This window comes from Apostichopus japonicus, chromosome 15 (genome assembly GCF_037975245.1).
Source record: "Apostichopus japonicus isolate 1M-3 chromosome 15, ASM3797524v1, whole genome shotgun sequence".
Lineage (NCBI taxonomy): Eukaryota > Metazoa > Echinodermata > Holothuroidea > Aspidochirotida > Stichopodidae > Apostichopus > Apostichopus japonicus.
Genome location: NC_092575.1, coordinates 28741448 through 28755157, shown reverse-complemented (window position 1 = coordinate 28755157; position 13710 = coordinate 28741448). Strand labels below are relative to the sequence as shown.

At 39.6% G+C, this 13710-nt stretch overlaps 2 protein-coding genes and 1 long non-coding RNA gene across 5 annotated transcripts in view; 2 read left to right on the top strand and 1 right to left on the bottom strand.

Moving 5' to 3' along the window:
* LOC139981010 (transport and Golgi organization 2 homolog) overlaps window positions 1-2275 on the bottom strand; it is an 85564-nt gene extending 83289 nt beyond the window's left edge. The window contains exon 1 of the mRNA XM_071993111.1: window positions 1364-2275. The gene's annotated coding sequence lies outside the window, so the exon portion shown is untranslated. The remainder of the gene's footprint in view (window positions 1-1363) is intronic.
* The window catches only part of LOC139981009 (carbonic anhydrase 2-like), a 41011-nt gene that overhangs the window by 24232 nt on the left and 3069 nt on the right, over window positions 1-13710 (top strand). For both annotated transcript variants that reach the window (XM_071993106.1, XM_071993105.1), the window contains exons 3-6: window positions 5310-5489; window positions 6065-6210; window positions 7925-8023; window positions 8128-8191. In XM_071993106.1, the coding sequence (XP_071849207.1) occupies window positions 5310-5489; window positions 6065-6210; window positions 7925-8023; window positions 8128-8191 (489 nt within the window). The remainder of the gene's footprint in view (window positions 1-5309; window positions 5490-6064; window positions 6211-7924; window positions 8024-8127; window positions 8192-13710) is intronic.
* On the top strand, window positions 8524-13174 carry LOC139981013 (uncharacterized). Of its 2 annotated transcripts, none has more exons than XR_011797760.1 (3): window positions 8524-11393; window positions 11651-13053; window positions 13087-13174. It is a non-coding gene; the product is annotated as an uncharacterized lncRNA (long non-coding RNA). The 2 variants fall into 2 exon arrangements; XR_011797761.1 differs by having other exon boundaries at window positions 8524-11099; window positions 11134-11393; window positions 11651-13133.

Genomic DNA, 13710 nt, shown 5'->3' with positions numbered 1-13710 from the left:
ATTAAACAGCTGCGGGGGGGGGGTAACACAACACATTAAACAGCTGCAGGGAGGGTAATACAACACCTTTAACAGCTACAGGGAGGGTAATACAGCACATTAAACAGCTACAGGGAGGGTAACACAACACATTGAACAGCTGCAGGGAGGGTAACACAACACATTAAACAGCTGCAGGGATGGTAACAGAACACATTAAACAGCTTCGGGGGGGGGGTAACACAACACATTAAACAGCTGCAGGGAGGGTAATACAACACCTTTAACAGCTGCAGGGAGGGTAACACAACACATTAAACAGCTGCAGGGAGGGTAATACAACACATTGAACAGCTGCCGGGAGGGTAATACAGCACATTGAACAGCTGCAGGGAGGGTAACACAACACATTAAACAGCTGCAGGGAGGGTAATGCAACACATTAAACAGCTGCAGGGAGGGTAATACAACACATTAAACAGCTGCAGGGAGGGTAATACAACACATTAAACAGCTGCAGGGAGGGTAACAGAACACATTAAACAGCTTCGGGGGGGGGGTAACACAACACATTAAACAGCTGCAGGGAGGGTAATACAACACCTTTAACAGCTGCAGGGAGGGTAACACAACACATTATACAGCTGCAGGGAGGGTAATACAACACATTGAACAGCTGCCGGGAGGGTAATACAGCACATTGAACAGCTGCAGGGAGGGTAATACAACCCCTTTAACAGCTGCCGGGAGGGTAATACAGCACATTGAACAGCTGCAGGGAGGGTAACACAACACATTAAACAGCTGCAGGGAGGGTAATGCAACACATTAAACAGCTGCAGGGAGGGTAATACAACACATTAAACAGCTGCAGGGAGGGTAACACAACACATTGTTATGTGATTTCATCTTTGCCTGCAGGGAAACATTCACGCAAACAATCTGGAACACATTGTTACATAACATGAGTTATATTTACTCGTTCAATTTAAAACAGTGATCATAGACATTGCACATAACAGTGCGCAGTACGCTGTAACATTGCGCATTAGTGGTTCGCATTGACAGTGTGTATAAACAGTGCACATAAATCAGTGCACATAAATCAGTGCACATAAATCAGTATATATATATATATATATATATATATATATATATATATATATATATATATATATATATATATATATATTTTGTTACGTTGGAATGCGAGAGGTCTCGATAATTAATTTTAACGAGACACAAGCCTGGGTTCGTTTCCGTAAGGAACACAGACAAATTGACGAGTCTAGAGATTTTAAATGAGAACGTAAACTATATTGAACAATGGATTTCGAACCAACAACAACAAGTGGTACTTACAAATATATATAAAATTACTCACAAACTTAACAAGATAGGATACACTTTAAAACACGCTGGTCTCTTCCAACGGCGATATCCCACAGCGGCCACGACTTCGATGACGACGATTCTCGGTCCGTTGTCCCGCGAAATTCACTGGTCCTCGACGAAGTTTCTCGCGATCCCAGAAACAGCAGTCACCTTCTTTCCGGCGATGCTCCAAAATAGAAGACGGACTTCCAGCCACAATAGAGTGAAGCACAAGTCGAACTTCTCGCCGACTAAATATTACCAGAGTCAGTCCAAAATCAGCTTTATAGCCACTAACTCCTGGCGTAACGAACTTCCTCAACGGAGACAGAAATTCTTCACCTTCTCCGCAATAACGACTGAAAAAACTGTACTTTCACAGCAAAGTCCTCTTCAAACTTCTGAATGGAAGTGTAGAATCAATCTTGTTATCGATATCTCAATCCTTCAGAAATTACTGGCAGTTGAGCACTGACGATATATAGTAGAATGGTATAATATGTGTCGTCGCTTGTATTCGTACAGAAACTGAGAAACTCTCCGATCTGGGCGGGTTTATATACGATTCGCCATGTCAAGAATCATCTAGATCTTTCTCGATACACTTGACCCAGTTTTTCTATTCTTGGAAATCCTTTGCATATCTGCGAACGTTCCAGAGAATCCACATCCACGAAGATGCCGTGCACAGCTTACACGCGATTCCACGTAAACCGACGTTAACCCGAGACCAGCGCGTCATCATAAGGAATATACCAGAACAATCGTGTATTATAACATTGTGACACGGTAACCCGACCTAATTTCTCAAATACTGATTTATCACGTAGGCAATTTCAATTACTCTCCACATTATAACATTAGGTTCCTCACTAGCAGTAACTAGCGTTAGGCTACAATGGGCCCTCGTAACAATATATATATATATATATATATATATATATATATATATATATATATATATATATATATATATATATATATATATATATATATATATATATATATATATATATATATATATATATATATATATATATATATATATATATATATATATATATATATATATATATATATATATATATATATATATATATATATATATATATATATATATATATATATATATATATTGATATATATATTGATATATATATTGATATATAACAAAATATTACTAATCACCAAAATAAGATCAATATTTGTTTGTTAAAGTCAGTGGCAAAAAATCCACGATCACGTATCATGCAAACCCCAATCCCACCAGGCTAACACGCTTTGATTTGTACAATGTCTTCATTGCTTATTAGTGAAGTATCCGTTACAAATTTTCTGATGATTTGATTGGCTGATAGTCAGCTGTAAACATTCTGAGATCTTCAGTACTCCGAGATAACACAAACAATGCCCGATAAACTATGGCGGGCCATCAGTCTCAAATCATGGGAGATCGACTTATACCGATTTAAATCGACATATACCAGTTTCCTTCGACTTATACCAGTTTCATTCTACATATCATCGATTTAAATCGACATATACCAGTTTACTTCGACATATCATCGATTTAAATCGACATATACCAGTTTCATTCTACATATCATCGATTTATTTTACTTATCATCGATTTAAATCGATGATAAGTAAAATAAATCGATGATATGTCGAAGTAAACTGGTATATGTCGATTTAAATCGATGATATGTCGAAGTAAACTGGTATATGTCGATTTAAATCGATGATATGTAAAATGAAACTGGTATATGTCAGTTTAAATCGACATATACCAGTTTCATTCTACATATCATCGATTTATTTTACTTATCATCGATTTAAATCGATGATATGTAAAATAAATCGATGATATGTCCATTTAAATCGACATCTACCAGTTTAAATCGATGATATGTCGCATTAAATCGGTAGAAGTCAATTTCCGTGAACTTATACCAGTTTCTAGCGTCTCAAATTGACATATACCTATTTAAATCGACATATCATCGATTTAGCTCATTAACATATTCCAAATCCCGATTTCGGTGATGATTGACATGTGGAGATACATCACGTGTAGTCACCTGACAAGGCGGGCGAATAGTTTAATAGTTCCAAAATTACGAAGCTAGCAAGGGTGTTCATCATGGTTATGTCAATGGTAATTATGAACAATTACTTGCAAAAGATTTCGGTGTAACAAAAAGGCTGAAAAAACTGATATGTCCGTGACGTGCAATTATCTCAATGCAAACTGGGCTTGTCTTTTCAGACACGTGACGCTATAGTATAGGAATACACATGCAACTCAATAGGCCCACAGTACGTACACAGATGCAATTACCTACTCCAGTTACACCATAAACAAAGATGATATTGTTCTGCAGTGAGGCCTACTGTAAGGTTACGTTTTAATGTAGCTAAATATATACCCATGGGGTTTAACAGTTACAGTATTCAAGCTCAAATCATGCATTCCACTGTGCTCGTGTTTATTTTCAATTATTCGCCCGCCTTGTCAGGTGACTACACGTGATGTATCTCCACATGTCAATCATCACCGAAATCGGGATTTGGAATATGTTAATGAGCTAAATCGATGATATGTCGATTTAAATAGGTATATGTCAATTTGAGACGCTAGAAACTGGTATAAGTCCAAGGAAATTGACTTCTACCGATTTAATTCGACATATCATCGATTTAAACTGGTAGATGTCGATTTAAATGGACATATCATCGATTTATTTTACATATCATCGATTTAAATCGATGATAAGTAAAATAAATCGATGATATGTAGAATGAAACTGGTATATGTCGATTTAAATCGACATATACCAGTTTCATTCTACATATCATCGATTTAAATCGACATATACCAGTTTACTTCGACATATCATCGATTTATTTTACTTATCATCGATTTAAATCGATGATAAGTAAAATAAATCGATGATATGTAGAATGAAACTGGTATATGTCGATTTAAATTGACATATACCAGTTTCATTCTACATATCGATTTAAATCGACATATACCAGTTTCCTTCGACATATCATCGATTTATTTTACTTATCATCGATTTAAATCGACATATACCAGTTTACTTCGACATATCATCGATTTAAATCGACATATACCAGTTTCATTCTACATATCATCGATTTATTTTACTTATCATCGATTTAAATCGATGATAAGTAATATAAATCGATGATATGTCGAAGTAAACTGGTATATGTCGATTTAAATCGATGATATGTAGAATGAAACTGGTATAAGTCGAGGGAAACTGGTATATGTCGATTTAAATCGGTATAAGTCGATCTCCCATGATTTGAGACTGATGGCCCGCCATAATAAACATGTGCTGTGGTGTGTTGTTTGTAGCGAGTACGTGATGTTACGTACGTACATAGTCTAATGGATCCGACATCTGTACGTAGACAGTCAGCTTTCAAACCGGGCGGGTACCAACAAAATCAAACATGGCGCATCATTTACTATAAACGGGCTGGCGAGAATCATGTCTGCCTTTTAATTAATTTTTTATTTTAATTATTTTTGTTATTATTATTTTGCTATAATTTTTCTATAATAGTCCTATACTGTGCATGTATATAGTGTGTGTTAGATGGAAGGTGTATCGCGTGCTTGTGGCATAGCAAATGATCCAATTTGGACAGCGTATGCGGTACAAGTCCATCATTCATGTACAGAAAGTCACAAAATTCCCGTCGATCTGTTTGTTTACATAGGGAGGTATAGTTGTAACAAATAATGACCCAGTATACGTAAGTGACTTAACTAAGTGGTTTAAAATGTGCACAACTAGGGGGACATTTGATATTATAATTCCCCCTATCTCAAACAGTGTGTGTGTGTGGGGGGGGGGGGGTGTCCTTATGCCCCCCTCCAGGATTGACGCCCATGGATGTTTGTTTCTTGTTCACAGGTCCGGATCACTGGGCTGATCTTGAGGGCAGCTACTGTGGAGGTTCCTCTCAGTCCCCGATAAATATCAACACTAAAGATGTTGTTTTGAAGGACTTTGAGGACTGGAAACTGTCAGGATTTAGCTTAAATGATGAGAATAGCGGACAAGCTTCTTCCATAACCAACAATGGTCATTCATGTATGTATATATATATATATATATATATATATATATATATATATATATATATATATATATATATATATATATAGCTAAAAACCTGCAAATAGTACTCACCTACAAACAAACATACAATGTCGAGTAAGCGTTAAAATAGTATTCAGAAATATAATTTTTTTTGAAATGACAGAAGTTTGTAAAAATGAATGTCCTTTTAACCTGTACTAATTTTTCTTATGTTAGATGTCAATGCTAAAATTGTTCGTATTCAGAAATAAAGAATATTTGAAATGACAGAAGTTTGCAAATATTTAAGTCCTTTTAACCTGTACTAATCTTGTTTATTTTTCTTGTGTCAGATGTCAAGGGTATGAACTCAAATAACCGATGACGTACTATAACATTTGGGATTTGGGATGTAACTTCTTAGTCTCATGAGACTGTCTTACATAGCTTATCATAGCCTATATATGAAGAGTAGCACGAGATGGAATAAAAGTTGTAGATTAAAAGGTGAAAGGTTACGAATTTTACCTAATATACGTCATGAAACAAATCAATACAAACTTGATTTATTTTGATACGAATCGTAGTGACTGTGAATCTAGATGGCAATTATCATACGAGTGGTGGCGGGCTCACCACGGGATACAAAGCCGTGCAGTTTCATTTTCATTGGGGTAGTGTCGACACCCAAGGATCAGAACATACAGTAGACGACCAGATGTACGCAGCGGAGGTGAGCATTCAGGGTCTTGTTGCAACAGAATTCACACCTAACGGTATTGTGCGCTACCAGCCTAAAACGCCAGCTCGACGTCTTTTTGCTAAGAAACCAGTCCAGTACTTCCTTCAGTAAATAAGCATCAGCTGATCTTGAGCCCATTTAAATTTTGTAGTCCACTATGCTAATAAATCGGCTATGCATCTTATTTGACAGCATACGCAACACAGTAGACACAGCACATTAGACTCAATAAAGTAGACACAACACAGTAGACACAACACAGTAGACTCAACACAGCAGACTCAACACAGTAGACTCAACACAGAGGACACTACACAGTAGATACAACACAGTAGACTCAACACAGTAGACTCAACATAGTATACACAACACAGTAGACACAACACAATAGAGAAAGCACAGTAGGCACAGCACATTAGACTCAATACGGTAGACACAACACAGTAGACACAACACAGAAGACACAACACAGAAGACACAACACAGTAGACACAACATAGTAAACACAATATAGTAGACACAACACAGTAGAGAAAGCACAGTAGGCACAGCACAGTAGACTCAATAGTCAGTATACAGTATACACAACGTAGTAGACACAACGTAGTTAACACGGCACAGAAGACACAACACACTAGACTCAATTCAATAGACACAATGCAGTAGACACAACACACTAGACACAACACAGTAGACAAGCACAGTAGGTATAGCACAGTAGACTCAATACAGTACACACAACACAGTTGACACAACACGGTAGACTCAACACTGTAGACACAACATAGAAGACAGAACACACTAGACACAACACTGTAGACTCAATACAGTAGACACAACGCAAAAGACGCAAAACAGTAAACACAATGCAGTAGACACAATGCAGTAGACACAGCGTAGTATACACAACACAGTAGACTCAACACTGTAGACACAACACAAAAGACAAAACACAGTCGACACAACACTGTAGACTCAATACAGTAGACACAACGCAAAAGACACAAAACAGTAGACACAATGCAGTAGACACGGTACGGTAGGCATAACACAGTAGACACAATATAGTAGACACAATTGCATTGGAAACAACACAGGAGACACAGCACAGTAGATACAACACAGTAGACATAACATAAGAGACACGACACAGTAGACACGGCACAGTAGACACAGCACAGTAGGCAAAATATGGTAGACACACCACATTAGAAACAACACAGGAGATACAACACAGTAGACACATCACAAGCAGCTGTCACATATCACAAGCAGACACAACACAGTAGACACCACACAGTTTATACACAACGTTATATTCAACACAGTAGACACAGCACAGTAGACATAACATAGTAGACACGGCACAGTAGACATAACTCAGTAAATATATCATAGTTAACATAGCATCGACGACACAACAGTGACTAAGAAAATAGTTCACAGTAGCCATTGTATAGTATAATTTGTACCGCAGTTGACACTACTAATCTAAATTTGTACTGTGAACAACCTTTTCTACTATCCTGAGAGAATGCAACTATATACATCGCATGTGCACATGTGATGCAGATGTGGGTAATGGATAGCGGGCTCGAAACGTTTCACCACCCCTACCGACTCTCCCCTTCCCTCGTTCCCTCCCTCCAGCTTCTGAAGTTATCACCTTAACTCCATGCAAGCTCTTAATTTTGTTTTGTCTTAGATGCACATTGTCCACCACAAGGATACATTTGATGATTTAGGCGCAGCCGTAGCCAATGGTGATGATGACGATCTCGCTGTATTAGGAGTCCTTATTGAGGTAATGACGTCACAATTCATTTGCTTAATATTGATTCAGATCGACATAATCTAGAAAGCCTATTATGCCATCATCGTCTTATATATATTGTACTTCATTTTCAGGTTGGGGAATCAAATGAGGCACTCGCGGAGGTGTTTGAATTGGCAAAGGATGTACCGTATGAGGGTTAGTGTACCTTCTATTTATTATCAAATGCTCATCCCCATCCCCATACCTTACCCTTAATTTACGTGGCATATTAAAGTTACATCATAGCACTATCTGAGTGTACAGTTTTTGGTTCGTGAATTAGACGTTTGTTTTGAATTGGTTGGGATCAAATTCCCGCACCTTGAGTCTTATATGTAAATAAGACCAGCCTTATAAGTATATTTGCTTAGAACTACTATAGTAGTTCTGCGTGTCGCACTTCATATACGTTACATTTCAATGCAGCCAGGGGCGTAGCTAGACTTTCATTGGGGGAGGGTGGGGGATGGGGCAGCATGGTCATGGGGACTTCAGGTTTGAATTTCCCAATGACGCCCAACGTCTCATTCCTTTTTTTACTATTATTTTTCCATTCTTGGGGCGGCTGTGACCATTGGGGTGGGGGATGGCACAAGTCCCCTGCCCCTTATCCACGTAGGTACGCCTCTGATGGAGCAGTACGCTGTCTTGTCGGTCATAACTGTGTGTGACAGTGTTCACAAGGATGCGAACACCTATGTGAAACTACAGACGAGTTGGTTCACTAGTTGAGGTTTCACTTGTTCAAACGAAAATCCGTTGTAGAAAACACAAGGTGAAGTCCGTAAAACAATTAGTTTGGTTTGAAACTTTGGACGTATGTTTACAATGATCTAATCTGCAACAATGAATGACAAATGAACTTGTTTATACTACTCCAACTCATATAAAGTCACCTTGCCTAGTTTTGCGGAACTCGACAGGACAGATAGGAGAGCGCCCTTTATTATTATTGATCAGAGCCGGATCTCTGTATACGGCTCTGTTATAGATTATAATTGGGGAGGCACAGTCTGTATCGTTGACGTATGGCTAAAGCTCCAATATAAACATGACACTTATTAAAAGCTCGACATCAGATTTAGATATTTTCAAAATTGAGGTTAAATTATTACATTTATTGGAGCATGATTCGAAGATGATGATCCTTTTAGAATCCTTGCCGTTGGCAGAAGGAATCTGTGCTACGGTGATGACGTGTGTATGTCTGAATGTGTACTCCAGAAGTACATCTTCCATGAACTTCATACTTAGTATTTAGATCCAGCTTGGTGAGTGCAAGAATCCTATTGAAATTGGTGCAAGTCAAAAGTCAGTCTATCTATCTATAGATATATAGATCTATATAGATTTAAATATATATATATACCATATATATGTATATATATGTATGTATATGTATTATTATTTATTAAAAGGGATGGTTGCTGGCAGGGCTAATATGCTAATTCAAAGTTGGTAAAAGAAACTGTCCATTTGTTCATACATTCATGTGTCTATATTTCACCTAGGAAGACTGTTCAGGTTTTCCGGATATTGAAACATTTAGGGCTAAATATCCTATACTCTAAATCCTTACATGTGAATTGATTGGTTGATGCCAACAATAGAGAGCTACAAATAAGAAATAGAGATTCCTGCTTTTATTTTCTAGTTCTCATATAATTCTTGGACAAATTTAACTCACTGGCTGTACATTAGTCACATATGTGGAATTTGGAGCAAATTATGTGGCAAGAAATGGCTTTATTTTTCTGGTTCTCATTTAATTCTTTGGCAAATTTAACTCAATCGCTCAACGTTAGTCAGATATGTGGAATTTGGAGTAAATTATGTGGCAAGAAATCAAAAAGCAATCTGGCTTTCTAAATTATTACAGAATTTATTAATATTTTTTCACATATAGCGGGCATTTGATAAAATATGAACAGTGTTCTACAGACGATCCTAATATCTCAAATGTAAACCCCTATCATTATATGCGAGGGTCTTTGCAAGTTCAGACATTTGTTTGAACGCTGCAATCAACAAGGATTAAAACAGATTAGAAAATAGATCAAAGATGTATTTTTTATTGATCCCAGAAATCAGGCAGGACGGGTAAAAATGAGTGTTTGGATGTCAATTTAAAACATTGGGAAGTAGCTACATTTCGCGGTGGATTACTTACTTCGTTATGCCGACAAGGATTTGAATCTTGTTCTTATTCTTGTCTCGCATCCTTAATACCATTAGTTTCGGCTCCAACCGCGAAGCGGAAGTTTGATATAGAACATTGCTTTGTATAGGCACTGACCGGTACGCAGGCAAAGGTGTCTTAAATGCCAGCACTATGTTATAGAACTAGATCATAAAAGAAATGTATACGTAATATGTTAGCAAGGTAACTACCATGCATAGAGAATTAATTAAAAGTAGAAATAATTATTAAATGGTTTTAAAATTTAACTCAGTAATACTCTCCAACCTACACGGTCAATAATTCAGACGTAATATATAAATGTTGTCTAGGAACATTACGCGGCTCCTTTGGAAATTAAAAATTTCATCACGCATGGTAGAAATAAGTACAAATGTGCATTGGTGAATGGTAGATAGTGAGTATAGAGGTGAAGGGTAGAGACTAGAGAGTGAGTACATAGGTACTATAGTGGTGAAGGGTAAGTAGAGAGGTATAGTGGTAAAGGGTAGAGGGTGAGTAGGGAGAAGTAGTGGTAAGGGTAGAGGGTGAGTAGAGAGGTGTAGTGGTGAAGGGTAGAGGGTGAGTTAATGGGTGAAGTGGTAAAGGGTAGAGGGCAAGTTGAGAGGTTTGATGGTGAAGGGTAGAGGGTGAGTTAAGAGGTGTAGTGGTATAATGTAGAGAGTGAGTACAGAGGTGTAGTGGTGAAGGATAGAGAGGTGTAGTGTTGAAGGGTAGAAGGTGAATAGAGAGGTGTAGTGGTTAAGGAGAGAGAGTACAGAGGTGTAGTAGTGAAGGGTAGATGGTGAGTAGCGAGGTATAGTGGTGAAGGGTAGAGGGTGAGTTAAGAGGTGTAGTGGTGAAATGTAGAGAGCGAGTACAGAGGTGTAGTAGTGAAGAGTAGATGGTGAGTAGAGAGGTGTAGTGGTGAAGGATAGAGAGGTGTAGTGGTAAGGGTAGAGGGTGAGTTAAGAGGTGTAGTGGTGAAAGGTAGAGAGTGAGTACAGAGGTGTAGTAGTGAAGAGTAGATGGTGAGTAGCGAGGTATAGTGGTGAAGGGTAGAGGGTGAGTTGATGGGTGAAGTGGTAAAGGGTAGAGGGCAAGTTGAGAGGTTTGCTGGTGAAGGGTAGAGGGTGAGTTAAGAGGTGTAGTGGTGAAAGGTAGAGAGTGAGTACAGAGGTGTAGTAGTGAAGAGTAGATGGTGAGTAGCGAGGTATAGTGGTGAAGGGTAGAGGGTGAGTTGATGGGTGAAGTGGTAAAGGGTAGAGGGCAAGTTGAGAGGTTTGATGGTGAAGGGTAGAGGGTGAGTTAAGAGGTGTAGTGGTATAATGTAGAGAGTGAGTACAGAGGTGTAGTGGTGAAGGATAGAGAGGTGTAGTGTTGAAGGGTAGAAGGTGAATAGAGAGGTGTAGTGGTTAAGGAGAGAGAGTACAGAGGTGTAGTAGTGAAGAGTAGATGGTGAGTAGAGAGGTGTAGTGGTGAAGGATAGAGAGGTGTAGTGGTAAGGGTAGAGGGTGAGTTAAGAGGTGTAGTGGTGAAAGGTAGAGAGTGAGTACAGAGGTGTAGTAGTGAAGAGTAGATGGTGAGTAGAGAGGTGTAGTGGTGAAGGGTAGAGAGAAGTAGTGGTAAGGGTAGAGAGTGAGTACAGCGGTGTAGTGGTAAAGGATAGAGAGGTGTAGTTGTAAGGGTAGAGGGTGAGTAGAGAGGTGTAGTGGTTAAGGGTAGAGAGTGAATAGAGAGGTGTAGTTGTTAAGGGTAGAGGGTGAATAGAGAGGTGTAGTGGTTGAGGATAGAGAGTACAGAGGTGTAGTAGTGAAGGGTAGAGGGTAAGTACAGAGGTATAGTCGTGAAGGGTAGAGGGTGACTTGATGGGTGTAGTGGTGAAGGGTAGAGGGTGAGTTGAGAGGTGTAGTGGTTAAGGGTAGAGGGTGAATAGAGAGGTGTAGTGGTTGAGGATAGAGAGTACAGAGGTGTAGTAGTGAAGGGTAGAGGGTAAGTACAGAGGTATAGTCGTGAAGGGTAGAGGGTGAGTTGATGGGTGTAGTGGTGAAGGGTAGAGGGTGAGTTGAGAGGTTTAGTGTTGAAGGGTAGAGAGTGAGTACAGAGGTGTAGTAGTGAGGAGTACAGGGTGATTAGAGAGGTGTAGTGGTTAGGGTAGAGGGTGAATAGAGCGGTGTAGTGGTAAGGATAGAGAGTACAAGGTGTAGCGGTGAAGTGTAGAGAGTGAGTTCAGAGGTATAGTGGTGAAGGGTAGAGGGTGAGTAGAGAGGTGTAGTGTTAATGATAGAGGGTGAATAGAGAGGTGTAGAGGTTAAGGATAGAGAAAACAGAGGTGTAGTAGTGGAGGGTAGATGGTGAGTAGGGAGGTGTAGTGGTGAAGGGTCAAGGTTGAATAGAGAGGTGTAGTGTTAAGGATATAGAGTGAGTACAGAGGTGTAGTAGTGAAGTGTAGAGGGTGAGTTCAGAGGTGTAGTAGTGAAGCGTAGAGGGTGAGTTGATGGGTGTAGTGGTGAAGGGTGGAGGGTGAGTTGAGAGGTTTAGTGTTGAAGGGTAGAGAGTGAGTAGAGAGGTGTAGTGGTAAAGGGTAGAGGGTGAGTAGAGAGGTGTAGTGGTAAGGGTAGAGGGTTAGTAGAGAGGTGTAGTGGTAAAGGGTAGAGGGTGAGTAGAGAGGTGTAGTGGTAAGGGTAGAGGGTTAGTAGTGAGGTTTAGTGGTGAAGGGTAGAGGGTGAGTAGCGAGGTGTAGTGAATAAGGGTAGAGGGTTAGTAGTGAGGTTTAGTGGTGAAGGGTAGAGGGTGAGTAGAGAGGTGTAGTGGTAAAGGGTAGAGGGTGAGTAGAGAGGTGTAGTGGTAAGGGTAGAGGGTTAGTAGAGAGGTGTAGTGGTAAAGGGTAGAGGGTGAGTAGAGAGGTGTAGTGGTAAGGGTAGAGGGTTAGTAGTGAGGTTTAGTGGTGAAGGGTAGAGGGTGAGTAGCGAGGTGTAGTGAATAAGGGTAGAGGGTTAGTAGTGAGGTTTAGTGGTGAAGGGTAGAGGGTGAGTAGAGAGGTGTAGTGGTAAAGGGTAGAGGGTGAGTAGAGAGGTGTAGTGGTAAAGGGTAGAGGGTGAGTAGAGAGGTGTAGTGGTAAGGGTAGAGGGTTAGTAGTGAGGTTTAGTGGTGAAGGGTAGAGGGTGAGTAGAGAGGCGTAGTGGTAAGGGTAGAGGGTTAGTAGAGAGGTTTAGTGGTGAAGTGTAGAGGGTGAGTACAGCAGTGTAGTGGTAAGGGTAGAGGGTTAGTAGAGAGGTTTAGTGGTGAAGGGTAGAGGGTGAGTAGAGAGGTGTAGTGGTGAATGGTAGAGAGTGAATAGAGAGGTGTAGTGGTAAGGGTAGAGGGTGAGTAGAGAGGTGTAGTGGTGAAGGGTAGAGATTGAGTACAGTGTTGTAGGGCGAGAGGGCCAGAGTGACACAATGTGGCGCACAGTTAAATCTTGAGTGTATCAGCTTCTGGATAGGGGATATTTCCA